The 27,985-nt window shown below is 43.2% G+C and overlaps 2 protein-coding genes and 1 long non-coding RNA gene across 4 annotated transcripts; 2 read left to right on the top strand and 1 right to left on the bottom strand.

The window, feature by feature from the left end:
• Window positions 1-5,411: 5,411 nt before the first annotated feature.
• On the top strand, window positions 5,412-12,796 carry CCT4 (chaperonin containing TCP1 subunit 4). Its single transcript, XM_051614959.1, has 14 exons — window positions 5,412-5,710; window positions 6,666-6,718; window positions 6,958-7,047; window positions 7,445-7,553; window positions 8,425-8,567; window positions 9,235-9,356; window positions 9,444-9,576; window positions 9,974-10,113; window positions 10,383-10,479; window positions 10,796-10,906; window positions 11,170-11,300; window positions 11,401-11,635; window positions 12,203-12,316; window positions 12,602-12,796. The coding sequence occupies exons 1-14, from the start codon at window positions 5,593-5,595 to the stop codon at window positions 12,614-12,616; spliced, it is 1,611 nt and encodes a 536-aa protein (XP_051470919.1). The 5' UTR covers window positions 5,412-5,592; the 3' UTR covers window positions 12,617-12,796.
• Window positions 12,797-14,187: 1,391 nt separating this feature from the next.
• FAM161A (FAM161 centrosomal protein A) lies at window positions 14,188-25,198 on the top strand. Of its 2 annotated transcripts, XM_051614593.1 has the most exons (7): window positions 14,188-14,360; window positions 15,786-16,033; window positions 16,495-17,673; window positions 18,088-18,255; window positions 21,273-21,372; window positions 22,342-22,496; window positions 23,076-25,198. In XM_051614593.1, the coding sequence occupies exons 1-7, from the start codon at window positions 14,241-14,243 to the stop codon at window positions 23,554-23,556; spliced, it is 2,451 nt and encodes an 816-aa protein (XP_051470553.1). In that variant the 5' UTR covers window positions 14,188-14,240; the 3' UTR covers window positions 23,557-25,198. The 2 variants fall into 2 exon arrangements, with proteins under 2 accessions (XP_051470553.1, XP_051470554.1); XM_051614594.1 differs by lacking the exon at window positions 18,088-18,255.
• LOC127382672 (uncharacterized) lies at window positions 15,500-16,814 on the bottom strand. The gene is made up of 2 exons (XR_007889014.1): window positions 16,722-16,814; window positions 15,500-16,085 (listed from the first exon to the last, which is right to left on the bottom strand). It is a non-coding gene; the product is annotated as an uncharacterized LOC127382672 (long non-coding RNA).
• Window positions 25,199-27,985: the final 2,787 nt, after the last annotated feature.

Below are 27,985 nucleotides of genomic sequence, written 5' to 3'. Positions count from 1 at the left end.
TGACATTTCTCATGCCACAATGTATTTTTAAGAATACCCGGACAATGTAGCTACCTTTAAAGTACAGTCCTCCAAAAAACAAAAGGTCTGAATCCATAGGAATCCCTTATAGCAAAGTGTTCACAGGATTAGCAATGTTTACCCTCATGTCTCAGCAGAATAAAATCCTAATAATTAGGGTATTTTTCTCCTCTTCCAAACCACAGTGCAGCATTGTATTTTGTGCTGCTGCCTAATCCTCATGCTTCAGCACTGGATGACTTTACCTACTAGTACATGTAAGAAGATAATACTTGTAGGGAATGCTGTACATTTCCTGACATACAGCCATGGCGTACATCCTCATTTTTGCTAGATCCTTTGCTGAAAAGGCTGGCTGAGCAGCTTTTTCAGCTGTTGTCCATGACTGTGATTATACGTATTTTTTTAAAGGAACATAAAGGAAAAAAAAACCCTCAGACTAACAAGAAATTAAGGGAGTGAGAGAAAAGGGACAAAAAGCCTTCACAGTAGTCCATAGTCCATTTGATACACCCAGAGCAGGAGACATTAAAAGAAAAATAAAAAAGAAATCAAGCAAAAGAATCTCAGGAAAAATCTGTAAAACCCGGGATCCCTGGCTCACTGTCTCCTCCAGAAGGTGGAAGCAGAGATGCAGCAATCCCGGCCCTGCATGGGGGCACAGGGCCAGCAGCTCCTGCAGGGCTCTGACCAGGGCACAGCCCTCAGACACCCCGTAACCTCTGGGATGGAAGTCCAGAGAGAAGGGAAAAAATAAAATAAAACCTACTCACCCTGCACTAGGGAGAGACTTTCTTTTTGATTAAAAATTTAAAATCTACTTGCCCTGCAAAAGTAGTTTGTGCTGGGAAGGCAGGAGTATTGCGTTTAGTACATGTTTAGAAGCTGCTTGCTTTTATCAGAGCATGATTAAGTAATAGTACTTGATAACTTATCTAAGGCCATTAGGTGAAATGATGTCACCCTGTCTTTGGCAATCATTTCTTACGCTGTCATCACGACTGCCTTGAGAACACTAGTTCTAGCAAGTTATCTTCAGGAAAAAAAGAAAAAAAGACCCTACGTGAGGCTTACATTCACATCCAAAAATCTCTCCTCTCTGTGCAGCTGCCTATTGACATGCCAGAAAACAGTTTCTACCACATGTAGTCAGAATTGGCTATAGGTCCAAGTGCTATTTGAAGGACAGTACCAAGAGCACAAATATTTGTGGTGGGTTTTTTTGTTTGTTTGTTTGTTTTAAGAAATTTAGCTTTAAAAACCCTCAAAAAATTATTATAACCCCAGGATCAAGCATGGGAGTGTTTTCTGTATTTGTTATCATCCCACTGCTCCATGGAAGTGCTGGAAAAGGTCAGAACAGCCAGAAATGATGATAAGAGGGTAAGAAAAATGATATCATGTGCAAAGTCTAAGCCCAGCTCTAAAACAAGTCTGAAGGGTTTCTGTGAGCACTGGCTCTAAGTGTGACCTAACAACAAATTTGGTCCTGTGGGCCTGCCATCTCAAACCCCAACCTTCACCCTGACATGAGCCTGAACTTCATCCGCAATTAAGCCACCTCAGATAAACTATCCCACAAGCAGCACCAAATTACGAAAACCTAAGAAAAAGGTTTTGTCCACGACCCTTTGCCTGGATCAACATGACCAACCAACACCTGCATCAACATGACATTGCAAAAGGAAGCCTTACTATAATGGTACCCTTAAATGCACTAGTACGAATAAAAAAGTAATCTCTGCCTCACATGGGATGAAGCAGAAAACGGAGCAGTAGCCAAAGCCCTAAACAAAACTCAACGGCTTGACAGCCTTACATATCTGCTGGTCTAAATTACAGATAGCAGACACAAAACAAGCAATAAAACACAACACACACTCCACCCAATGACACCTTCAGACCTGCCGTGACCTAAGAGCAAACCAAACCCTAGCCAAGGAGTTTCTGTTGGACACAGAACAAGGCAGATGGAGATGACAGTGGATAACAACCTTTAAATTATGCAGACAACTCCTTTTAAATCCAGTACAAACCTGATTGTACAGACTAACACTTGCAAAACCCTGAACGCTAACCCTGCCCTGAAGCCCAGCTCTGGAGAAGCAACCCTGCCAGACCAAAATTGTTAGTAAGAAGGTGGCTGCTAACCACAGCTGCACTAAACTTAGCTCAGCAGCTTGTTACATACCAAGTAAGAATCCAGGCTCTCCAACACAGCAATGGAACAAACTCCAAGCCCAAATAATTCTTAACACGAGGGGGGCTGTTTTTGCCAAACACAGAGGTATGTGTAACACTGTAGCTGTGAAAGCATCAGTTCTAAACTTTATTTCTTTCAAAACCCTCCAAAAACCCTTGCTCCTAACCCTAGTGCAACATTGAGCAGGATGTGCTCACTGAGGGAAATAACACACAATCTATCTGTTTTCCTGCCAGAAAAACAGGTCCTTTCATAGAATCACTTAGTTTGGAAAAGACCTTCAAGATCATTGAGTCCAACCATTAACCCTACTCTACCAAGCCCAGCACTAAGCCATATCCCCAAGCTCCACATCTAGATGACTTTTAAACACATCCAGGGATGGTGACTCAACCAGCTCCCTGGGCAGCCTGTTCCAATGTCTGACAACCTTTTCAGTGAAAAAGTTCTTTCTAATGTCTAGTCCAAACCTCCTCTGGTGCAGCTTGAGGCCTTTCCCTCTTGTTCTATCACCAGGTACCTGTGAGAAGAGACCAGCTCCTCTTTACAACGTCCTTTCAGGTAGTTGTAGAGGGCAGTGAGGTCTTCCCTCAGCCTCCTTTTCTTGAGACTGAATAGCCCCAGTTCCCTCAGCCACTCCTCATAAGACTTGTTCTCAAGGCCTTTCACCAGCTTTGTTGCCCTTCTTTGGACACGCTCCAGCTTTGTACCACTCTGTGGTATAACTGAAACCAAAGCCCAGCCCAGCACCAGAGGCAGTATCTGCTACTTCCCAAACTTACACAATAGCATTAAATGCGGCTCTACCACTCATTTTATAGAAACCAGGACCCTCCTGTGATTCCATAACAAACTAAATGATCTGTAACCTGAGGCGACAAGGAGGTGGCCAGCTACAACAACCTTCACATGCCTCAATAGCTCTTTTAAAAGCTTGGCTCTCTACTGATTGTAGCTTTAACGTTGCATTAGAGTTAAGCGTTCAGGATTTAGCACTGTTGTCGTCTCTGCTTAATGTACCTCAAGATCATGATCCCTGGCATTTAGGATGTGCTTCTGATAATTTTGAAGCTGATAAAAGTTGAGGTCAAAACTGTTACCAGCAAACCTTTCCTCTGGCCATGACCTGGATGTGTCTTCACCTTTATGCTTAAGACCATTTGCCTGTTAAGAATTGAGTACAAAAAAGGGGGAAAAAAAAACCCCAAACCATTCACTTCCAAGACCTTCTGTGAACATTCTCCAACAGCCAAAGAACAGTTTTATATGTTTCAACCACACATAAATCCAGTGGAAAAAAAATTCAAAAGCAACTGTTAAAAATGGTTGAGGAATGAAGAAATAATATGCCATTGAAATTCTATGTTTTAAACACTACTTGGGCATCCTTCTTTCAGTCAGAGCTCTTTTGAGCTGCTGTGTCTTTGAACACTGTACAAAATTAACTTGCATGTGGATTCAAGTATGTGCTTTGCATCTAAGCCATATTATGTTTGTATACTGCTCAAAGTGAAGAACTTGTTATTCAGAAATCACAAGGTAAGACAGGTATACAGAAGCCTTCATAACAATATGGTAGTTGAGGCAAGATCAATCTAACGGGTATAAGCCATCTTCCAACTCCAGCATTATTTTATTTATAATAGAGCTTATATTTTTAAAGTTATGATACAAGCTAAAATAGTCCCTCCAGCACATGGGAAGCCCAGGGTGTTACAAGCAAATACGCACTGTTTGTATTCTTTTGCTGCTAATTCAAATCTAACTTCACTTGGATAAAGCTGCTGCTTAAAACCCTTTCCCAGCCAACAGATTGTGCACAACATAAAATGAACCCAGGTGCACAAAACCTACCCAGAAGAGCAGGGATGGTGTAGCAGGGCTTGGTCTTAGCAGGGAAACCCCTGCAAGGAGCCACACCAAGACAAAAAAAAGGCCAAAGACCAGGCCTGCCATGACCTGGGTCAGGCCAGGAGAACCAGCGAGCTGCAGCTCCCCGCGCGGCTGATGTGGCGCTGAATCGAGCGGCCAGGTCACAGGGAAAGCGTTTCCAACGCAGATGAACTTCACACGGGCGAGACCGACCGAGCGACGCGGTGAGAGTCGTGCAGGGAGAGTCACGCCCCTCAGGAAGCCCCTTCCCTCAGGGACCCCGCCAGGCCAGGGGATCCCCTCACCAGCCCTACCGCAGGCGACAGCCCAGACCCCCTCTGCTCCCCAGAGCCGGCGCCCTGCCCAGCAGAGGGGAGGAGGCCGGCCCGAAGCAGGCCCCGGGCAGCGCGGCCCGAGCCCCGGGACCCCAGCTCCCCCAGCATTCCCAGCTCCCCAGCATTCCCAGCTCCCCGAGCCCTTCCAGCTTTCCCAGCCCCCCAGCATTCCCAGCTCCCCGAGCCCCTCCAGCTTTCCCAGCCCCCCAGCATTCCCCGTTTCCCACCCAGCATTCCCAGCTCCCCCAGCATTCCCAGCCCCCCCAGCTTTCCCAGCACTCCCAACCCCCCCAGCATTCCCAGCACTCCCAACCCCCCCAGCATTCCCAGCCTCCCCCAGCACTCCCAACCCCCCAGCATTCCCAGCTCCCCCAGCCTCCCCAGCACTCCCAGCCCCCCAGCATTCCCAGTCTCCCCAGCTTTCCCAGCTCCCCCAGCTTTCCCAGCCCCCCAGCATTCCCAGCCCCCCAGCATTCCCAGCTCCCCAGCATTCCCAGCTCCCCCAGCATTCCCCGTTTCCCGCCCAACATTCCCAGCTCCCTCAGCATCCCCAGCCTCCCCCAGCATTCCCAGCTCCCCCAGCCTCCCCAGCACTCCCAGCCCCCCAGCATTCCCAGTCTCCCCAGCCCCCCCAGCATTCCCAACCCCCCCAACCCCCCCAGCCTCCCCAGCACTCCCAGCATTCCCAGCTCCCAACCCCCCCAGCATTCCCAGCTCCCCCAGCCTCCCCAGCACTCCCAGCATTCCCAGCTCCCAGCCCCCCCAGCATTCCCAGCATTCCCCGTTTCCCGCCCGGCCTGGCCCCGCCCCCGCCCGGAACCCCCCGAGGCCCCGCCCGGCAGCGGCCGCAGGCCCCGTTAGGTGTCCGTGCCGTTCGCCAGCAGGGAGTCCCTTTCGGGTTCGCAGGGCGCAGGCACGCGGCGGGCAGCTCCTCCCTCCCTCCCTCCCTCCCTCCCGCGTGACGTCACGCCGGCGCCAGCTGGGAGGCAGGGCCGGGGCGCGCCTGGCGGCTGGCGGCCGCGCCTTCTGGAAGGGTCGCGGCGGGGCGGGCGGCGCTGCGGGCCCATCCGTCCCCATCGGCGGCGGGGACCCTCCTTCCCCATCGGCGGCGGGGCGGCCGTGACCGCGGCGCTCATCCCCGTCTGTCGGCGGCGAGCCAGGATGCCGGAGAACACGGGAGCCAAAGCCCACGGCGGGGCGGGGAACCGAGCCAAGGGCACCTACCAGGACCGGGACAAGCCCTCCCAGATCCGCTTCAGCAACATCTCCGCCGGCAAGGGTGAGGGGGAGGAAGGAAGGGGGAAGGGGGGCGGCCGCTGCAGGGCAGGACGGCTCCGCGCCGCTTTGTGCCGAGGGGAGGCGGCCGCGACAGGCCTTGCCCCGCGGGCAGCCCCGGGCCGGGCCCGGCGGCCGCCGAGCGGAGCCGCTGCAGCCTCCCGAGGCAGCCGGTCCCGCCTGCGGTGCCAGCTCGGGCGTGCGTGAGCAGAAGAAGCCCGTGTGATTTGTAAGGGCAGGGAACTCCCAGAGAGGTGGGGGGGCGAGGGGCAGTGCGTGTCGGGGCGTGCGGTGTTTGACATCGGACACGGGCCTGGGTGGGGTTCCTTGTCGTATAATACTTGTGTGGTCTTACTCAGTTCTAAAAGGGCTGGAAGCAAGCGATCGGATGTTAATTGATTGAAAAGGCAGCTATGGGAATCCGTCCTGATGCTGCAACGTTTTGTATCATTCTGCTGTTAGTTATTTAGCCTAGAGAAAAGAAAGGAGCCTGAGGCGGGAGGCCTGGCTCTCTGCAGGTGCCTGGAAGGGGGCTGGAGCGAGGGGGCGTCGGTCTCTTCTCCCAAGAAACAAGGGAGGAAATGGCCTTAAGTTGCGCCAGGGGAGGTTTAGATTGGATATTAGCAAAAATGTCCTTATTGGGAGGGTTCTCAGGCCCTGAGACAGGTTGCTCAGGGAAGTGGGAGGGTCACCATCCCTGGAGGTGTTTAAAATAGACACGTAGATGTGGTGCTGAGGGGCACGGTTTCCGTGGCAGTGCTGGGTTAATGCTTGGGCCTAATGATCTTGAAGGTCTTTTCCAACCCCAGTGACTTCTTGTTTTAGTGCTGGCAGAATATCTGGGAACTGCTTAATTCTGAGTGATGCTTTGTTTTCAGAAGAAATGTTTAGAATGATGGAGTGAGTGCTTGTAGTTCTTTTGATCAGCTGGCAGACCTGTTTATTTCTTCTCTCTGTAGCTGTTGCCGATGCAATTAGAACAAGCCTTGGACCAAAAGGGATGGACAAAATGGTAAACCTTGTACTTTAATTTTTAAAACATTACATTTACTGCAGATACTGTGAAGTCAACATCTTTCCTATGGGATGCCATCTTTTGCTTTGAGATTCTTTTAGGGGAAAGTAGGAACTAAATTTACTTCTCAGTTTGAGAAATAATGTTGTCAGGAAAAGTATTTTACATTGAGCAATAAATTAAATTAAAGGTTCGTAGTTACTTATCAGAACTGTGGTTTTCCTCTTCCTTTTCAGATCCAGGATGCTAAAGGAGATGTGACAATCACTAACGATGGTGCGACTATTCTGAAACAAATGCAGGTTCTGCACCCTGCAGCCAAAATGGTAAGAGTTTGGTTGGTTGGGATTTTTTTTCCATTGCTTGGACAGTGACTTGTGTAAGAGCTTGATTTCTGGGACAGAAAAAATGGCAGTAACATTTCATGTGGATTTGAGAAGCCACTAGTGATAGAGCAAGAAGTTGACCTGTTTGATAGATGCAATCAGTTTTAAGCTTGGGAAAAAAGCTGCTTTGCTTCTCAAGGGGATTTGTTTTGCTGTAGCTTAGTCAGATAGGTGCAGAGGTCTGGGAACTGAGTTACAAAAGGTGCAAATTTTAGATTTAGAAAAGGCATGATTCCTCCTGATACCAAGGTTAGTTTCAGTACTGCTGTCTTTTTGGATATTTCTCTTTTTGGTAATTGTCAGTGTATCTAAACTTATGTTGTAATTTGTCGTTTAGCTGGTAGAGCTGTCAAAAGCGCAAGATATCGAAGCTGGTGATGGCACCACCTCTGTGGTTGTCATTGCTGGAGCTCTTTTGGATGCCTGTTCAAGACTTCTTCAGAAGGGTAAGTAAATACATTTAATACAGAGCCATGACTGGACATAGCTAAGTGCTCTTGTCTGCTTGCACATGTGTAATGAAGCTTAAAGTTGCTGTTTTCAGTTGAAACGTGAAAGGTGACTCGAGTCTTCACATCCATGTTTCACTCATGTCCCGCTTTTGATTAAAAATCTGGTTTGCTTTTTATTTTTAATTGAACTCATTACTGTTGATACAGGAAATAGTGCCTGGGTGACAGGATAAGAGCTTGCTTGTAAGAACTCACCTCGATTTTACTTGTACTACAGTGGATGGAGGGATAGCATTAGAAGATATACATGAAATTTGGGACCTGAGATTATACAGTTGTTTTTATACTTGGCAAATTTATCACCTCTTGTCACTTACAGCTTAGAAACCTTGAGAAAGTCTGGGCAGGAAAAGATACGGATTGTGGAAAACAACTGTTAGTATAGGTTCTGTTCCAGAGAAATCAAGGGGGTTCCTACACAGCTGTGGGAAACCATTATTGGAAACCTGAAATAAAATCCCTGTCAGGCCCCTCACAGAACAGCAGTAGCTTTAAGGATGTCCAGGAAAAATAAAACTTTGTGAAAGTATGTTTCTGGAGTGTCAGATGTTGCAGGGAAGTGTGCTGTACTTGTCTGTGAGGACAAATTACTAGGAATGGTACAGCTTTTTTTCCACAGCTTTACCAGTGGTAGGTAATAAGGGAGGTCATCTATTCAGGAAGAACACATTTTGTTAAAATGTCTTCAGTTTATCCTGACATGAGAGTCTCTAATCTTAACATGGAAACAGGGTGAGGAGAAACCAAAAAAACCCTGTTGGTTTGAAAGCATGACTGTCTAACAACCTTTGTATACTATCTGCAGGAATTCACCCCACCACCATTTCAGAGTCATTCCAGAAAGCTTTGGATAAAGGCATCGAGGTACTGACCAACATGGCGCAGCCGGTTGAGCTGAGTGACAGAGAAACCTTGCTGAACAGTGCGACCACTTCGCTGAACTCAAAGGTGTGACTGATACTGGAACCTGTACCCCCAGGCTACCTGAGCCACAGCTTTTCCCAGCCTGTGCTGCTGCTCACTGACTATGAATGCCCTACACATCCCAAACCTAGTTGTTTTTCAGACACTGGGTGCCTTTTCTTAGACTTTTTAGAAAGCCATGGTTGATTCAGATTAAAACAAAGCACTCAGAATGAATTTCAGTCTGAAATACTTCGTGATCTTGGGTCTTAACTGAAGCTTCAGCTGAAAACAGATCAGAAAAATCATGTGGGACACAGTTTTTGCCATCAGTTTGTCTAGGTAGTTCTTGCTTACATGGCAGAAACTCGTAAACCAACATGGAAATCTGGAGAAGTCTGCTAGTTTCCCTTCAGCAGAATAATCTGGGAATCTCTGAGAAGTCTTATTTTTAAGAGGCTAAGAAGAGAAATAGATATTTCTTCCATGAGTCCCTAAGCATAGGTTTTCTCACCAGCATTGCATCTCTTTCCTTTAAATAGAGTAGCCCTTGAGAATTTATTATATTAAGACATCTGTTGATGACAGGTAGGGAAAATGAGCTTTGTTTCAAAATATAGCCAACTGACATACAATGACAATATTTTGAAGTTGCAGTTTAACAGCATTAAGTATCTTCCCATTTTTTGCTCTTTACCATTAAATCCCTTAGGTTGTGTGCCAGTATTCTAGTTTGCTCTCTCCAATGAGTGTGGACGCAGTGATGAAGGTGATTGACCCAACTACAGCTAATAGTGTGGACCTCAGAGATATTAAAATTGTGAAGAAGCTGGGGTAAGAAACGTCTTTAGCTAGATTGATTTTGTCTTTGTGAATTCAGCTTCCCAGAGTGCTGGAGTCACGGATTGATTTTGTTTCCAGGGGCACAATTGATGATTGTGAACTGGTTGAAGGACTAGTCCTCACCCAGAAGGTGGCAAATACTGGTGTAACCAGAGTGGAAAAAGCCAAAATTGGCCTCATTCAGTTCTGCTTGTCTGCTCCAAAGACTGATGTAAGTTAAACTGTGACTAGAGTGAAACATTTTGCTGTAGCGCTTCTGAGAGATGTTAAGTGTAATTGTAACACATATTTTTAAGACATTGTGATGTCAGCTCTATTCCACAGCTGTAATTAAGGGCTGCCAGGTAATGCTTAGCTACTCATAACTCCTAAAGAACTTGTGGTTATGTGGGAAACTGTTCTTTTCTTCCCCACATAGGAAAAAAAATAGTTCATAAGTCAAGTCTTTCTCATAAGTTAAACCATCTAACAAGATACATTTTACTGTCATGATTGATTGCTTTGGATCACAGGCTGCTAAGTTAAAGAATGTCAAACATCTTGACTGGCTTTTAAAATCAACAGTTGTTCATAATACTTACTTTTTTGTCCGTTTGGGTTTTTAATAGATGGACAACCAAATAGTTGTTTCTGATTATGCTCAAATGGACAGAGTGCTGCGTGAAGAGAGAGCCTATATTCTGAATTTAGTGAAGCAGATCAAGAAGGCTGGATGCAATGTGCTGCTGATTCAGAAATCTATTCTGCGGTATGTTAATGCCAGTTTACTGGCTTGTTGGGTGTGTTACCGTGAACAACTGGAAGGGTTTGGAATGCCTGGAAAATTCAAGAGTGTCAAACTGGCTGTAGCAGTGACTGTACCTTTAGAAAACATGAAGTGGTGTCTGTAGTTTTGAGTTTAATGACATCCTTACTTGGTAGTCTGAAGAACTTCAGCACTGCTGGTAAGAAGCTTGGAACTTACAGCCCAGTTACCAGAACAGCACTGTGGACTGACTACTTCCCTCTTGTTTTTAGGGATGCTCTTAGTGACCTTGCCCTCCATTTTCTGAACAAAATGAAGATCATGGTGGTTAAAGACATTGAAAGAGATGACATTGAGTTCATATGTAAGGTGAGTTATATAAATGGCAGTTAAAGTAGTGGCACTGTTGAAGTCTGCCCCAAAACTAAGTACCCAGCCAGTACTACTTTATTACAACACACTGACATTTCATGTTCTAACTATAACATAAGAGCAGACATTTCACTAAAAAAAAATCCAGTTCTGATGAGCATGTAATGTTTCTAGAAAGATTTTGGACAGATGTAAAAAAAACCTGTAGTTCTAACTGCATCTTTATGTAATATCCAGGAGAACATTATGCAGTGAGCTTCCTGCCTCTCTGCTTCAGATTCTGCTTATGAATTTGGATTATTTTTTTTTTCAGACAATTGGAACTAAGCCTGTGGCTCATATTGACCAGTTTACTCCTGACATGCTGGGGTCTGCTGAGCTGGCAGAGGAGGTCAACCTGAACGGTTCAGGGAAACTAATAAAGGTGAGTGAGTGACAAAATGTTAATACCTACTTAACACCTGCCAAATACTTTAATGGCAACTGCTCACTTTAGTGTTTTTTACTTCTGAAGTTACTACATTTAAGCACCTACTTCTAACCCCCGAGTAGTTGCTGACTTGGAAAGTGTAGTGGTTTTGCTTAGCCAGAGACTTCAGTCCTGCTGCAGAGCTGCAGGTACCAACTGAAGCCTCTCTTTGTCCAGCACTTTTTTTCTCAGCCTTATAACTTGGTTTTATGTTTCAGATCACGGGCTGCACAAACCCTGGAAAAACTGTAACCATCGTGGTACGTGGATCCAACAAACTTGTTCTAGAGGAAGCTGAGCGTTCAATTCACGATGCCCTGTGTGTTGTAAGATGCTTAGTTAAGAAAAGGTAACATCTTGCTTTGGTTAGAGTAGTATCAATAATACAGAAAGCTAATAGTTTATGCCCTTATGTAAAATAACTTTTTACTTTTGATTTCTGTCCTCAGAGCTTTAATTGCAGGAGGTGGAGCACCAGAGATAGAGCTGGCCCTGCGCTTGAACGAGTACGCCCGCACACTGAAGGGCATGGACTCCTACTGTGTCCGTGCCTATGGAGATGCCCTGGAAGTCATACCTTCCACCCTGGCTGAAAATGCAGGTCTCAACCCTATCTCAACGGTCACGGAGCTGAGAAACAGACATGCCCAAGGAGAGAAAACAGCTGGCATTAATGTCAGAAAGGTAACAAGGAATGGTACATGCAGAGCACAGCTTAAAAAAAAAATACTTGGGCGTTGAAAGGAAAATGCTTAGCATCAAGTCAAACTAAGGGGAGGGCAAGTTGATGTCTTGTAAAGGTATTTTGCCTAAAATTATTGTTGAGGTAAATTATAGCTTGTTCTCTGGGGCTTTAACAGCTTATTTTGGGTATTAATAATAGCAGGTACTTACATGCCATACCCACAGAACAAGGAACTTCCTGCATCTGCTCAAAAACATAATTTCAGCTACAAAAATAGATGAGGGTAGAAATTATCTGCAGTGGAAGGTGCTGATATGTTAGAGTGGCACCGTGGGGTGGCTTCTTCTCAGTTGTCGCCGTGTTTAAGCTGGCATAACTGTTGATCTTTTCTCTTGGCTCGTTTTGATTGGTTGTGTCAAATGCTTGGAGGGACATGAACTGTACCACACTATTCCTGTTGAGAATGGAAGAGTACAAGCCCTTTGATAGTCCAGTTTGGAGTTGATTGTCCTTTCCAGGATTCTGCCAAAAAAAACCTTGCTGAATCTAACTGCTTGTTCTCATAGGGTGGCATTTCCAACATCTTGGAGGAGCTGGTTGTCCAGCCACTGCTTGTGTCCCTGAGTGCATTGACTCTTGCCACAGAAACTGTGCGCAGTATTCTGAAGATTGATGATGTGGTGAGTAGTGTTTGTTTTGTGTAATTTTTTTCACAAGCAGCAGGATAGTTACTGTCACGTAATTTGTTTTGCTTAGAAAATTAATGACTCTGTAGTATTCTTGGTTTACACGCTAATTATACTGTTTGGTTTAATAACTGCAATTAGAATAAAATTACATGCATTATAAATAACTTAAAGTAAGGAGTTAAAGTGACTGAATAACCCAGGATCTTTAAGCAGAGAAGTAATTGTTGGATGTCCTGTGGCCTTCTTGTGCCTGATGGTGTGAACTCTTCTTTGCAGGTGAACACTCGGTGAGCTCAACAAAGACAGTGGGGACTGTGCCCTGGAGCTCCTTCCCTGTAGGTGGAATATGGTTTCCTCGCCAAAAAGTACCTGTGTGAATTGTCTTCAAGTCCACATGAGTCCTGTACTGCTATCACATTAATTTAATAAAATTTCTGGTTTCAAAAAGGAAACGTTACCAGTAAATACACAGTAGTCTACCCCAGTCTGCTTCATCATTTTGCTAGAAATAAGGTAAACTTTTACCTTGTGTTACACTTGCTTTTCTGTCCTGTATGTTCCTCCATAGCTCTGAAAAGTTTAACAGCAAATAATTAGCTCTTGCTTATTCTAAAAATAGCAGGTGCATCTCCCTGAACCAGTTGTAACTGTTCTTTAACCCTTCCACCATGGTGGTGGTCAAATGCCAGTTCTGTTCAGGAAGACCTCGGGAATGAAACTTTGGACAGCTTCCAAAATCCACACACATTCCTCCTATCCCCCAAGTAAGCTGTTTTTCCCAAAACTGGCTGAGATGTCACAGTGTATTTTATACGCTTTTCTGAAACTATTCATGGAACATACACTGAAATCTTGATACCTGAAGGAAAGGGGTACCTGGTGTTGGTGTCACTGCATGGCAGGGTGTGAGCTAGAGTTGCTGGGCTGGGGTGAGCTGTGAGGTAGGGGTGCAGCCACCCCAGGATTCATGCAGTTTAATTTGTTCTTAAGAATGTTCATTCTAAATTATTGAATTTATAATTCTTAGCTTGAAATCTTTGAATTAACCCTTTCATCCTCATTTTTTGCTATATGGAGATGACCAGGAGAGTGTTTCTTGCACCACTTTGATCAGCTGGATATGGAGCTCGAGTGAAGCGCTTCCCTGTCACACCAAAGCAGAACATTCAGAATAATTAAAACACTAAAGCAAAAAAAAGACAAATCGATTTAGGCATTAAAGGTCTCCATGCTGTTCAAAATCAAAAGTTACGCCTTCCAGGGTAACATCCAGCAACCATCTCTTACTTCAGTTGCTAACTTGGGTGAAAGCTTACTCTCCCCTCCTCACAAACACCCAGTTCTTGCCAAGACTTAGGACGAGCGTGTGTGATTTAATCTCTTTCTTTACTCAAAAAAGTATTTGTAATTCAGTAATAGGTCCACTGATCATTAAATTACTCTGCAGAAGGCGAAAGAATATTCCTGCTGATCTTAGTTTACCCTTATTCTGCAACCGCTGCTCTAACATACAAACTTTCAGACAAGACGATTCTCAAATAACGGCGCAAAAAACCGGGGCTTCTCAAGGAGAGAGTTACGAGTTCCAATCCTGGGAAAAGCCGTGCGGACACAGCAGCGCCAGCCCTGCAGCGGGGCGATGGAGCCGAGCCCGGCCCGCGCCAGCTCCAGCCGCCGCCGGGAGCCCCGGCAACACCCCTCGCACCCGGACGCAGGGAGGAGGGTCGCGCCGCTTCCCGCCCGCCCCAGCCCCGCGGGCACCGCAGCCCCTCCCCGCCCGCAGCCGGCCGCCCTGCGCGGGCCAGAGGGCGGCGGCTGGAGCCCTCCCCTTCCGCCCAACAGGCCGCCCCCGCCGCCGGGGCGGGGCGGGGCGGGAGAGGAGCCTTCCCAGGCCCTGCGGCGGGGTCCCCCCGCGATGGAGGCCGCGCACCGGGCGGCGCGGCTGGCCGCCTCCTGCCTCCGCACCCCGCTCGACCCGCGCACCCGGGCGCCCGCCGCGCTGTACGAGCGGGGGCCGCCGCCCGCCGAGCCCCAGGTACCCCCGGGGCGGGGAGCGGGGCGGGGTGCGGGGTGTCCGTGCGGTGTCTGTGCGGCTGCCGTTGCCGGCTGGGAGCGGGTGGGAGGCGGCAGCCGCCGTTAGGGGCTGTTGGGCAGCCGGGGGGGGCGGGCGGCCTGAGGCTCGGGCGATGGGCTCACCCGGACGCGCCCCGCAGACCCGCCCCGCACCAGCCTCCTGCGGGGTTTCGCACCTCCTGGCAGTGACCTGGGGCGCGAGTGCCCACGCAGAGGTAGGTGTGAAACCCGGCAGATGGTGCTGCAGCGGCAATCCCTTAATGAGCTTGTCTGATGAGCGGACCGAAGCCCTGGCGACGCCCGGGGCCAGGCAGGAGGCGGGGCTGGTGTCCGGCGGAGAACCCAAGCGGGAGGTCTGTAGCCCGCGTCAGAAGCAGCGGATGCAGAAGGGACGGGCTGGTGCCTTTCGCGGGGCCTCCTTGCAGCGGCTTTTTAAAAATGCCCTGCTCTGCTCATCTGAAGCTCCTGTTGCACCCGAGCGCTGTGCCGCGGGGAGAACGAGTCCGAGAGTTTTGCGGCCAAAACCTGACAAAACACGAACAAGGCTTCCTGTTGGAATGTCAGAGCTGGTTAAAATGCGTGTTAAACGATGTCAAAGCTGGTTAAAATGCGCGTTAAACGTTTTGTTCCAATTTTTGGATACAGGAACTAGTCCTGTAGTTTTTAAAAACACGGTGCCTCAAAAGAACACAAGGGCAGCCTTTGTAATGCAGACTGACCTGGTTCTAATAACTCACCTCATTTGTGTAAGTTTTAAAAACACTTAAAGAACGTGCTTCCCTGCACACAGCTGCAAGCTGCCCAGCAGTCCTGGAACTACGAGCTGTGCAGATCCCTGCCCTTTCACTGTTAAGTTAGGGAAAAGGGAATACACATTTATACACAACATAGCCAATGACTTTATTTTTAGAATGCTTATGGAAATAAGAGGCAGAGAAGGTTCTGTTGTGGTTTTGTTTGGTTTTAAATGCAAGGGTTTTTTAAAGCTGTGTCGTTATCAAAGAAAAAATACACTTTACAAAACAGTTAAGACCTTTTTTCTTTTGATAAGTCTCTTTGATCATATTTCCTGATATAAATATATTTATTAGAGGGACAGACTTGGGAATTTTACATGCTTTAATTTGCACCCTTAGGATATAAATGATGCAATAATCGTGTAGTTTATTAATTGAAATGAGAAAAACTGGGGGGGAAATCACATAAAAGAGAACAAAGAGACACGTAGAAGAAACCCAGAGATTGTTCCATGTAGTTCTGCATTAACATTTGTCTACAGGAATCTCTGTTTGCTATTACTGTATCATTCATTAGACTTAATTAGGATAAAGTAACATTAAGAACCTTGTTCCCTTCTAACAGAAAATTTTACAAACGTCTTTTCTAGGATGGCTTTGATTTGGATTCAAATAGCAACAGAGAGCAGACCCTCTCTCTAAATGGGGACTCTGACAAGTGGATAGACTTTTCCAAAATGTGCAATTCAAATCAGGAATATTACTTGAGGCTCGAAGAGTTGAAGAATGCCCACTTGGAGACCATGGCAAAATTAGAAAATATGTATCGGAGTAAACTGTATTTAAAAGGGGTACAACCCTTGAACAAGGAAAATGCTGCTTCCAGTGTCAGTTGTAGGTAAGTTTGGTGGGACCTTTTGTCTGAAGATTCTCAAATGCTTTGCAAACATCTGTAAAAGAGCAAGTTTGGTTGCTTGTTATTTTTTTTGTCAGGGGCTGGAAAGTGCTACTCTCTCCATTTCATAGAAGCAGATAACCACAGAAAAGTTAGTTTTAATAATAAGAATACTTATTAACCTTGCTGACGGACTTTGAGATTTACAAGTGTGTGTGCAGCAGAGACTGGGCAATAGTGTAGTAAAGCACAGTGCCTTTCCTTAATGAGTGCTGACTATGATCTGGTGTGAGTGTCTAATGTGCTTCTCTTTTCTTGTCTGTCCCCCCTCTCCTCTTCCTACCAGTGCTGACCATTTTTGTTCCTAATGATGATACCTTAGAGTGGAAGTTACTGGCTTTGCATCAATGTTGGACTGGACTCAAACCAACCTTTTTTTTCTTTTTTTACCCCCTGTTTTAAAGGCCAACGTGGGAGAAGAACTCGTATCAGCCTCTAAATTTGCACAAATCCTTTTCTGACTCTGACTTAAGTGATCCCTTAGGCTCAGGTATATCTGATGGGACTGAGAGAGAATTAGCATTTGAAGAAAATGGTAGTGAAACTGGATCATCTGCTAAGCAAAGGATTGAAAAAATGTGGGATGGGTTCTCTGTGGAAGACTACATCTCCCGCATCAAACACAGCTTACCAAGCTCACCAGCCTTCAGAATCAAAAAGAAGAAACAGAAAGCATGGTCTCCCAAAGTTACTGTGCCCAAGCCTTTCCAGATGACAATCAGAGAAGCTAGAAAAAAAGAACTGAAAGTCAAATCAAAGTCACTGATGGAAATAGAAAGTAACTTATTGAAAAAGCAACTAGAGGAAGAAGCTGAGTGTCAGAAAAAATTCCGAGCCAATCCAGTGCCCGCTGCTGTTTTCCTTCCACTCTACCATGAAATCATGCAACGAGATGAAGAACGCAGAAGGTCTGTGAAAGAGAGAAGCAAACTCAAGCTCTTGGCTTCTCAGAAGCCATTTAAATTCACTGAACGAGAGAAGCAAAGGAGTGAAATTAGGAAAATGCAATTAAGAGACCTTTCCATACCTGAAAAGAAAACAAAACTGTTCAAAGCAAGGCCCGTTCCTAAATATGTTTATAGTCCAGCTGTTAGTGACAAGCTGAAGGAGGAAGAGCTCTACAGAGAAATCAGGATCAGAATGAGAGCTGAGGAGATGCTTCGTAATTCATCTCTACCCAACAGCAGACTGGCTTTAAAAGACAGCAATAAAAAGGAGAAACACAACTGTATTGAACCAAAGGAAAGAGAACATAAACCCAAGATCAAATCAAATGTTCCAGATTTTGATCTTCTACACCAGAAATTTCAGGAACAGCTCCTGCAACAAAAACAAGTGAAACACCTTACCGTCTGTGAACCTTTTGATCTTCGTACTCCGTATATTCCCTCAAACAAGGGAAAGATTTTGAAGGACATTGAGGAGGATGAGCGGAAGCTGAAAGAAACACGCTGGCCATATGCCTCTCCAAGACGTACTCCTCAAATGAGACACTCGAGTGCAAATTCACATCTCTCAGGTTTTGGAGCATCTAAATTGCCCAAAATCACAGAATCTACAAGACGACGGCTACAAGCCGTAAGGTGACTATTTTAATGATGCTCTGCATTTTATATATGCTGTAAGAGTAGACTTGTTTTGTATTTCTGCATATGTAATAATTTCTTCCTTGCAGTGAATATAGAACTTACTACATAGTACTGCGTAAGGACTTAATTATAATTAAACATTAACATATTTCAATATAGGACTTAGTATTTAGGATTGTTAAAGAAACAGTAGTGCATTTTTCTCAGAACATCCACAGGAAAGGGACAAATGACTGCTGTTTTCCAGGATATGCCTGAATCCCTTAAGATGGAGCATACCTTGTGCCCTCTTACGCCAGCCCTGCTTTCAGTCTGTTCTTCTCTTTTGAATTTCCTTTGCCAGAGCTTCCTTGGAAGTCTTGTTCTTGATTTAAAATGAATTCAGCCTTAGTTTATTTTTCCACCCAGGAATTCACTTGAGGAAAAGAGAAAACTGGAAGAACAACAAAAAAGGAACAAAACAGAACAGAAACAAAGAACGAAAAAACTTCGGAAAATTGTAACAACTCGGGCTGAGGCCAATGACCCACATCAGAGCCTAGCTCAAATATCTAAATCCAAATTAAAAACATTCAGGTATTTTGTTGCATTCCCATGAATCCTGAACCTCTCATTCTACATTGTATGTGAAGCATACAATGTAAAAAATAGCATAGTCTAAGTTCACATAATTATACATTTGATAAATTATACACTGTACTAGCAGCTACTAAAAAAGTGGCCCAATTTAGTGTTTCAACTGGAAACTGTTGCCTGTTCTAATGATTTTGGATGTGCGTGTTCTACTTTAGAGTACTGTAGATGAGCTAACAGCAGACTCTGGTGTTTTCTCAATTGCTGCATCAACTAAAGAGGAAAAGTTTCAGAAAAAAAAGGAATAGTATCGTTACAGAATATCCATGCATTTCGGAGTGATAGGTGTTGGTACTGCTTTGGAGCTGGCTGTCTCCTGAAGTAGCAGATATTTCACAATTCACTTCTTTGTTCCAGTAGTTCAGCACTTAAGAGGGAAAATTAGGGCAGGAATATTATTTTAATTCACCACACATAGCCTCAGCTAACCAGGGATCTGCTGGTGTTTAGGAAGAATGGGATTCGAGTTTGCCTTTAGTAAAAATAAAAATTCAAAGACTGCTTCTATATGACTGAAAGAAAGTGGTACAGAGGGAAAACCAGCAGGGCCCTCCGAGTGTGCTGTAAGCTTGCAGTCTAGACAGCTCCAGCTCTCTTGGTGCTGGATCTAACTCCAGAATTGCTGCTTGACCTTGTCTTTGTGGCTGACTTAACCATTTCTATTTCCTTTCCTTTTTAATACTAGAAAAAAAGAAATCAGTCCAGTCTGAATGAGTCTTTAGTGAGGTTTATAATCTGCCTTGGCATGATGGCACTGGAGCAGTATTGACCAGTTTGGGCACTGTCAGGTGGAGAGGTGCTGCCTGCTCTGCCCCTGTTGCTTCACGCATAGGCCAGATTCCTGGGCAGCGACTACGAATCCTCATTTCCAGTAGCCAGGCAAATTACCAGTAACTGACAGTAGCAAGGCAAAACGATAAAAGGGTGAATGATCCTGCAATACCTGATGGCAAGATTCATAGCTTGGACAAGCAACTTTAAGATTACTTTACTAAAGTAAAAATACTTTTTTTTTTTTTTTACTAAACTAAAAGACATTTAGAATATGGTCCAGGATAGAGAGCTTTCTGAAATGAAGGTGGAGACTAGGGCTGTCTTTATGGTGGGGAGCTGAGGAGTAGCAAGGTCTTCTCATTTCTTGGTTTTTTGCTTTACATAGGTCTTTATAGCTAAAACAGAACACCGAGGATTTATTCTTAATAAACTCTGCCCTGTTACAAGCAAATTGGCAGCACCACCTGCTAGACAATACTGCACATTGTTCCACCAGCAAACTTTGTGATGGTAATTGACCACCAGTGTGGCTGCACTATGACCAGAAAATGTAGCAGAAGCTGAAGTACACGTGCTCACACACTGCAGTCATGAAGTGCAGTAGCTGAGCAGTGTAAACCAGAAGAATCATTGCATGGATTTTGCTTGGCCACATGGGCAGTCAGTGACCATGCAGCATATAGCTATCCACCTACCACCTTCCCTAAAGACAGCTGAAGCCAAAGCACACATAGGGAGCAGAATTGTCTTAGGAGAAGAAGGGCTTACCTATGCAAGGTCCTGGAGAGCAGAGAAGCAGTGGCAGAGATGCAGGTCAAAGAGGGCAGTCCTTCCTAACTATTTTATTAGTCAAAGCTCAAGAGCAATTGCTTTTGCAACACAACCAGCAGATACTGTTAATAACATAAGCTTTATAATGTAAGTGTCCTTGGGCAGATGATCTGCTGACTAGGACAGAAGCAGAAAACAATCTGAGTTACAGCAGCAAGGTGGAGGGTGAGGAGAGAGTGGGTGTGTTTACAGATTTGAGTTCATCCAACAGCAAATTTCACATTACAGTATTTAGCTTAATCAGATTTCAGGAGTATTGTAAAACACTCATGCTTAATTTTTGTCTGCGCATAAAGTGATGCTATTAAAAAGCAAGATTACTTCCCTAGTGCTGATGCATTAAGGCTAGTACAAGTGCTTAACTTGATAATGCTTATTTCAGCACAGGCTGGGTAATAAGGTATATTAATATAAGTGTTTTTCTAACAGATAATTAGGTTTATAGAAAGTGGCCTGAGAGAGCAGGCAAGTAGCAACAATTAAGTTCACTCCCTGAAAATGGTGAATAACTTGCCTTAATGCTCAGCCATATTGCAGCAATTCAGAGGATGGTAGGGGAAAGAGGCAGGAAGAGACAGAAGTGTAAAATGCCCCTGGGCTCTCATACTTGCCCTTAAGTGTCTGACTTAGTGATGCTAAAGCTGGCCCAGGACAGAGACAACATCAGAGAGGTGTCTTTGTCACACACCAAGGATTACAGCCCACGCCACCTGGATTATCTAGTGCCTGCTGTGATCTGTAATCTCATGTCAGTTGATGAATCAACAGTTCCATTATCCTGCTATATTGACTGGGTCTTTGACAAACCAACTAGGAAAAGAAAGTGTACTATAAGCCAGAACGTGTCCACCCCTCTTGTCAGACAGACTGGTAAAGTAACAGGATTCTTAACAAACTTTAAGGTAAAGTACTGATTTTTTAATGATACTAATTTCCTATGGTGTACTCTGATTTTATCAGTCATTTCAAACAATTTAATTTTGCTTAGAACAATAAAAATACCTCTTATGAAATCAGCATTAAAAAAAACCCTAGCTATCCAAACCTAAAAAAATCCCCTTAGGTATCAAAAAGCCCCTAAAAATCCAAACTCAGCCCTTAGTTAAACTCACTAGCCAGGATCTCTCTGCTTATCCAAAGAGGCTGTTCTGTTTGGTACCTCAGGCAAGCAATTGCTGTGAAAATGAGACAACATACCTCAGGCCCTGAAGCCACCATAAAATAATTTACTTTTTATGTATCTTTAAGTAGGACAACATGTAGTTTGTTATGAGAAATTTAAGTTTTAGCTGCTGTAGAAAAATTATGTCTTGTATTATAAATTAATAATTTGTCTTGTACTCTGCTTCCCTTAGGAATTATGAGAAGCAGAGAATGCAAGAATATTTGCAAGAGTTGCAAGAAATGGAAGAAAGAGTAAATCAAAGGCCATTGCTTCTTGAAAGAGTCACTCAGGTTGTCTTGCTTCTGTTACTACTTCTTCATCTTATCTCCAAATACTGCACAAGGCACTGGTAGTCATAGTCAAACATATTTAGAAGTCCATTTTTATCTCTGTTGCCCCTTCTCCATGTAAAACATTACTAATTTTTGAGACTCAGCATTCATGGCTTGCTTGCACAGGAAACAGAGATGGCTGTTCTAAACATGTTGTCCAGCTCAGTTACAATAGGAGTAACTCTCAAACACAACACAGAATTGAAACAAAAATGTGAGAGGTTTAAGTTGGGAAAGGGCAATAAGAAAATTCAAGTATTCTTAGTGTCTGCTGTAAGCTTAGGTGCAGTATTTTCTCTACCTATTTTAGTACACCCATGTGGTGGTAGGGTGGTCCCTGACCCATTTCCAAACCCAGAGAGGCAGCAAATCATAGATCACGGGTTCCCTTCTGTCTCTGTGGGTTTCCTGCTCTGCCGTCACTGCAGGGCAAGGAGCATCTGTATAGATTGGAGGTCAAGTCCTCCTCACTCAGATATGACCTGGAGAAACAGAACTTACACCCTCAGTTTCAGAGGCAGAGATACACATCTATGTAATTTGTTAAATAGCCTGGTAAGGTTATCAATGCTACTTTTTTAGGGCAGGAACTCCTGAAGACAGAGGAGAGGGGATAAGGGAGAAGCTCTGGGAAGAATTGATTTTCTACATGTCCACATCTTCCCCCTCCTCCCTCAATAGCTCTTAACACAGTATATTAAGTTCTTCGTTAGCCAGTGAGCACAGGCAGCAAACCAAATTTAAACTAGTACAGAAAAGGAAACTGGTCCAAAATAGCCAAGTATTGTTTTGCAGTTCTCACCTGCAGTGAATAATCATTCCACTTGTCAGATGCAATCAATGAAACAGTATTAATATAAACAAAGTATTAAAAGACGTGCATTTAATGCCTTTAGATAACACATAACCATTGTGTTTTTCCTACAGAAAAATGCCAGAATAGCTGCAGAAAAGCATTATTCTAACAGACTGAGAGCACTGGGGATATGCCCAGAGTTTATTTCAAAGAAAGGACAAACAACTAAATTGCTACAATTCTCCAGTACTGAAGATTTTAATAACACCATTGATGCCAGAGAAAGGTAGAGATTACTGAAGGCTTTTTTATTTGTTTTTGCCACTCTATACCTAACAATTAGAAAGCAATTCTTCACATGAGGTTTTTTTGTTGTTGGGATTTTTTTGGGTAGTATTTCCCAGCTAAATATTTGACTTTATGCCATTACCATTTTTAATTGTTTTTCCTCAATTAAATATTTCATAAGACAGGGTACAGTGCTGGATACATTACATTATGCACGTCAAAGAAAAATAAAGAAAAACATTTTTAATTCCTTTCACCAGAGGATTCTAGAAGGTTGTTAAAAAGACACTAGTTTTACTGAATCTTTAAGCCTTATAAAGAAATACTTTTCAATATCCATTAGGTAGTATTATAAAAGGAAGTGGAAATGAACAAAACTGAAATATGGAAGCAATACTGTTGAGTGAATTTCTAGCAAAGGAGACTCTAGTGTCCCCCCTTCCCTTTTCCTTCACCAGTTCCACCCCAGTCAAGTCTAGAGGGATTTTCTTAGACTACCTGAAGGTCATATTCCTTTTAAAACCTAATGGAAAGCATCTTACATGAAAATAAAAACACATGTAAATTGTCTTTTCAGAGTCATCAAGGATATCATGAAAGCAATTGAATCCTTTGAGGAAGCAGCTGACAGTAGTCCTCAGTATGAGCTGTCCTGTGAGGAGAAGGAGGAGGAGGAGGAGGAGGAGGAAGAGAAGAGGAAAGGTGTCAAAACCTCCCTGCAGGATGGCCAGTCCACTGAGGTGGAGGATGAGGAAGAGGCAAGAGCCAGCCCTCAGCCTTGCCATGCAGGGGAGTCTGGGTCCAGCCTTGCCTCTAACCAGCACCATCAAGAGGAAGAGGATGAAGAGGAAGCAAAGGCAGGCCATTCCCAGGAGAAAAAGGAGGACAGTGATAAGTCGAGAGCTAACTCTTTGTCTGACCAGTCCCACAAGGGTGAAGAAGAGAGTCAGTCTGACCCTGAAGCTGAAGATGCCTTCAAATATGAAGATGAGGAATATGAAAATTATGATTCAGAAGAAAAATCCCATGATGATGATGATGATGATGATGCTGACTGAAAGGAAGGCAGAAGGAACTCAGGAACAAATTTCATTGCTGGCAGTGAAATAGACACCAAAGAAAACCCTGACACTTTGCTACTGATACAAAATTAATTTAAACCTCTAAAGTTTTTCCAGCACAGAAATTTTGTCTGTTTTCCAGTAAGAAGGATCCAGTTACTAATTCCACCAAGAAAATTTTTTGTATTAATTTTATTTATTCTAGTGTTTTGTGACATTAGTGAACCTCTGTTCATAAAGTGAACTGTTTAATAATAATGTCTTGCATGCTGTGTTGGAAATTACTGAGGTCTTAACACATCCAGCTCTTCCTACATGCTGGCAAAGCCAGGTGAGGTTTTGGAGCAGTAATTTGCCCTTATCAGGGCATCCCAGTCTCAAATATTTCAGTACTTCTAGGGTCTGTTCCTGCAGCATCTTCTAGGATGGCAATGAATAGACCAGATTTTGTTGTGCAAGACCTCCAAGTGTTTTCAGCAGGGCAGCTGCTAGGAAGACAACTTTTTGGGCAGTTGAACAATATGGCTAAATAAATCTGTTCAGTTTGTCCCTCCTCTTCCCATGGGGTTTGTCTTCTGGCCACTTAAGTGAGCTGAATCAGATCATAGATGGGTCAGATGAGTACCATGGCCAGAAAATACTACTGCTTTTGGAGGAAACAAGTCATTATATCAACTCAACTACTTTGTCCAGCTAAAATATTAACAGCACTGCAGGCACCTGAAGGCTCTTCCTGTAGAGGAGAAAATGCCTAGAACACACTGAGAGAGGCCACTTAAACTTTCACAGAGATTTTTTACACATACAAAGAAGCAAGGTTAGAGTAATAGGTAATGCTGCAGATCTTGTATTACTGTCTAACCAATCCTCAAAGCTGCTCTTTCAACTCCATTTTGTTTTGAAGAGCTCTTCCCATGATCATATAAAATAATTCTTCATAACATAATAACAGATGCTGACACTAATCTTCAAATTTCTTTATTGAGACAAGAAACACTCTGTAGAGAGACAGTCTTATTACATCAGATGGAAATGTAGCCAACAACTCAAATTGCATGGAAGTATAGAAGGAAATGCTTTAGTACCTTTTCTTACACACTCAGCACTCAGCTACTACACAACAAAGAATGAAAATAAAAGGTTTGGGGTTGTTTGGTTTTTGCTTTTCTGTTTTTTTCTTCTTTAGATTAGCTGCAACTTCTTCTGTTACTAACTTTATTGCTAACTTGTCATATGCAGTGTTAGGAAACAATGCATCCACATAATAACAGGCCACACACAAGGATTGCCAACAGGCTTTGTAAGAACCAGAGTATAAGATGACATTGGCACAGGTGTTCAAAACACATTCACTGAATATTAAATGCATTTCTTCAATCTACCAGGTTTGCAAAAGCATCTGCAATGACTAACAAAAAGGATTTATTTTTTTTAACTTTATTATTATTTTCTTCCCTGTTGCATGCAAGAGCACTAGCTAAATATGTTATTATTTCTTCCTCCTGACTAAGAAACCATGTAACAATGTTTGGAAGTTTTTTTAGCATTATTACTTTTATTTATTTTTGAAGTGTGAGTGTAACTAAGGTGAATTTGAAACTTTTTTTACTTAAATAAAATACCCATTCTTTATATGCCAGATACGAAAATATTAATCATAACTTCACAAGGAAAATAACAGTTTACAATCTCTAGTTATGCCTGACAGCCCCGCAATACAAACTCAAGGTTGGTTTGCTTGCATTTGTCAGCATGCTACAATTCTGTAGAGCTGTACAATAGGATACTCAATTCATAGTCATGTATTACTGATACTTGTCTCTTTAGGAAATATTTTTTTTAAAAAGAAGGCAGAAGAGCTCTGATTTATGTTTTTCTCTAAGATTATTTGAAGGTATTTCAAATCAGAAAAAATTAAAATCCATTCCTAAAATTTGAGAGCACTCAACAAACTTCGAGAGCACTCAACAAACTTCTTTTAGAACATAAATATAAAGTTGTTGAACTATTAAGCTAAGAGACTAAAAACATTACCCAAACTCCTTTCAACTGGAAGGAGGTAGCAAAAATAAAGCTTTTTTTAAGGTTTTAGAAAAAGGAGTTGGGGACCTATGTGTAACTTAGTTTGAATTTTTCACTGAATTTTTACTATATTAACCTTAATAATAACAGAATTAATGAACACTGATAAATACAATATAAGAAGGAAGAGTTAGTACAGCTTTTGGAGGTTATACCTCAACTTTTTTTTTGCATTTCTGAAAAAGGAAAGCAGCATCATGTGGACTAAGGGAAGCCTATTGATATGCTTTACCTAGATTTCCAGGAAGCATTTGACATAATTTGCTATCAAAGGATCTTAAAGAAACCAACCTTACTGGAGGAAAAGGAAGGTTTTATTGACTCAGTAACCAATTAAAAGTTCAGGAAAGAAAATGGTCAGTTTTCACAATGTCAGTGCAGTTAATAGCAGACATGCAATGAGATTCAAAATGTTCAGCATACTCAGAAGGAATCTAGTATCGTTTCCAAAGAGTTTGCTGAGGCTACAGGGTTATTCAATGCTGTGGAAAAAAATGAAAATGAAAAAAGAACATGCTGAAGTATCTTACCAAAATAGAAGAGCAGACATAGTTGAGTTTTAATAACTGCAAATCAATGCATTACTGAGTAAAAAAGATATTCCTAAACTATACAATACTATGCACTGAAAAAAGGCAATTCTGTCTTGAATCCTGCACACAGTCCTGGTCCTTCCAACTTAAAAGGGATATATTATGTAACTGGAAGAAGGCAACAAGAATAATCAAAGTTAAATAATTGTTTTCATATGATAACAAAGTAGGTTGGTGTTCATGTGCCAATAATATATTCTTTACTTTGGAAAAGGTATCACACCTTGAACTTCAAAGGAACCAGTTACGCAAATCACTTTGAGCAGCACAGATTTTTAAATAATGAAATTTAAGTAAAAAAAACTGTTCAGAAATTGCATTTCAAACTAGAAAGGGAGAAGTGTTCCAATAAGGAATTAAAAGGAAAGAAATAGCAAAGAAAAATCACAAGATGACAAAACAAAAATGGGGAGAGACAGGTCAGAATTAATCAAACCTCATGAAGCAAAGCACAGCAGTGAAAAATTCTTCAAACAAAGTTTGATAGCATGGACACCATGCTGTTGTGAGACAGACGACATGCTGACCTAAACCCCAAGTAATTATTTTTGCTCTTTTTTTTTTTGGCCAGGTGAATGATTTAAAATGTAGATGAAACAGGAAGAAGCTAACAGGATAATGCCACTGACGTGAAAATTACTCTATTTAAAGTTAAAAACTAATAACCCCAACATGAAAATCCAAATTCAGGTGAAACGTTTTGGTGAATTACCAAGATGCTGAGTGGTGCCATAGGAAAGCAGAACTGAATATGTAGCACTTTGTCAAAACTCAAAACATTTTGGAGCAATTAACACGGAGGGGAAAAAAAGCAAATTGATTCACAAAAAAATAATATATTAGAATAATTTTAAGGCAAGAAGCTCATTAAAGGAGAAGTTGTGATCATTTTTGCTTTCAGGGAAGCTACCTAGCAGGAGGGAGATGAATAGAAAAGTTTCTCACAGATTATTGAATATTCTGTCTTTAATGTTTTAATTAATGGCTAAAGCACAAAAGTAGAAACATGTTCCAAAATTTGCAAAGAAAATTAGCAAGGCGTATCCAGAAAAAGGATTTAAAATATCACATGGGAAGAAGAGGATAAGCTTGCATGTAGACTGTAGTATTAAGTAAGAGTTTAAAAGAGCAGAAATAACATTTCTTTAATGGGAATTCATCACCTGAAGCTGTAAGGAGAGAGGCCCAGATGACTTGCTGAGCAACAGATACTGAACCACAAAATGTGATCATAAAAAAGGCAGTGAATGGGCACACTATTTCCAGCGGGACTGGAAGAATGGTACTTTTAAGTCCACAAACACTACAGATTCCATATTCTGTGTTTCTCAGTGATTCTCCTGGTACGATGAGTTGGAAGTCATGTGTATCTGCTCGCATCTCCCACACATTCCCCCAAGATAAGCTGCAGCCAAACCCACCATGCTGGAGAAAGCAGTCTGAAGAGTCAGCATTATCGCTTGGCTGCAAGGCACTAGAGCCTAGATGCATACATCATTTATTGAGGATACACATCCTAGATTCTGGAATTTTAGTCCTCACAGACAGTGCATTTGTTATAGAAAGGCTCCAATACCTGGCGAGCCAAGGCTGAAAATGGTCATAAGGTTGTAGGACCTGCACTGTAATAAGCCAGCTACATTTACTGACGTTTAGAGACATCAGAAATGGTTATGTTATTAGCAGTAGCAAATTCCACAGAAAAAAAAGTCTGTCACTGCCAAAGAAAGTTTTAACAAAAGGCCCACAGA

Source organism: Apus apus, chromosome 3 (genome assembly GCF_020740795.1).
Source record: "Apus apus isolate bApuApu2 chromosome 3, bApuApu2.pri.cur, whole genome shotgun sequence".
Taxonomy (NCBI): Eukaryota; Metazoa; Chordata; class Aves; order Apodiformes; family Apodidae; genus Apus; species Apus apus.
This window is presented reverse-complemented; position numbering and strand designations above follow the sequence as displayed.

What these genes read in the sequence shown, in the direction of transcription:
- CCT4 (XM_051614959.1), top strand. Translation starts at nt 5,593, where the DNA reads ATGCCGGAGAACACGGGAGCCAAAGCCCACGGCGGGGCGGGGAACCGA. An exon ending in TGTCTGCTCCAAAGACTGAT is followed by an intron (nt 9,577 to 9,973) that starts GTAAGTTAAACT and finishes GGTTTTTAATAG; the next exon opens with ATGGACAACCAAATAGTTGT. An exon ending in GTTCAGGGAAACTAATAAAG is followed by an intron (nt 10,907 to 11,169) that starts GTGAGTGAGTGA and finishes TTTATGTTTCAG; the next exon opens with ATCACGGGCTGCACAAACCC.
- FAM161A (XM_051614593.1), top strand. Translation starts at nt 14,241, where the DNA reads ATGGAGGCCGCGCACCGGGCGGCGCGGCTGGCCGCCTCCTGCCTCCGC. An exon ending in TCCAAATTAAAAACATTCAG is followed by an intron (nt 18,256 to 21,272) that starts GTATTTTGTTGC and finishes TGCTTCCCTTAG; the next exon opens with GAATTATGAGAAGCAGAGAA. An exon ending in ACCATTGATGCCAGAGAAAG is followed by an intron (nt 22,497 to 23,075) that starts GTAGAGATTACT and finishes TTGTCTTTTCAG; the next exon opens with AGTCATCAAGGATATCATGA.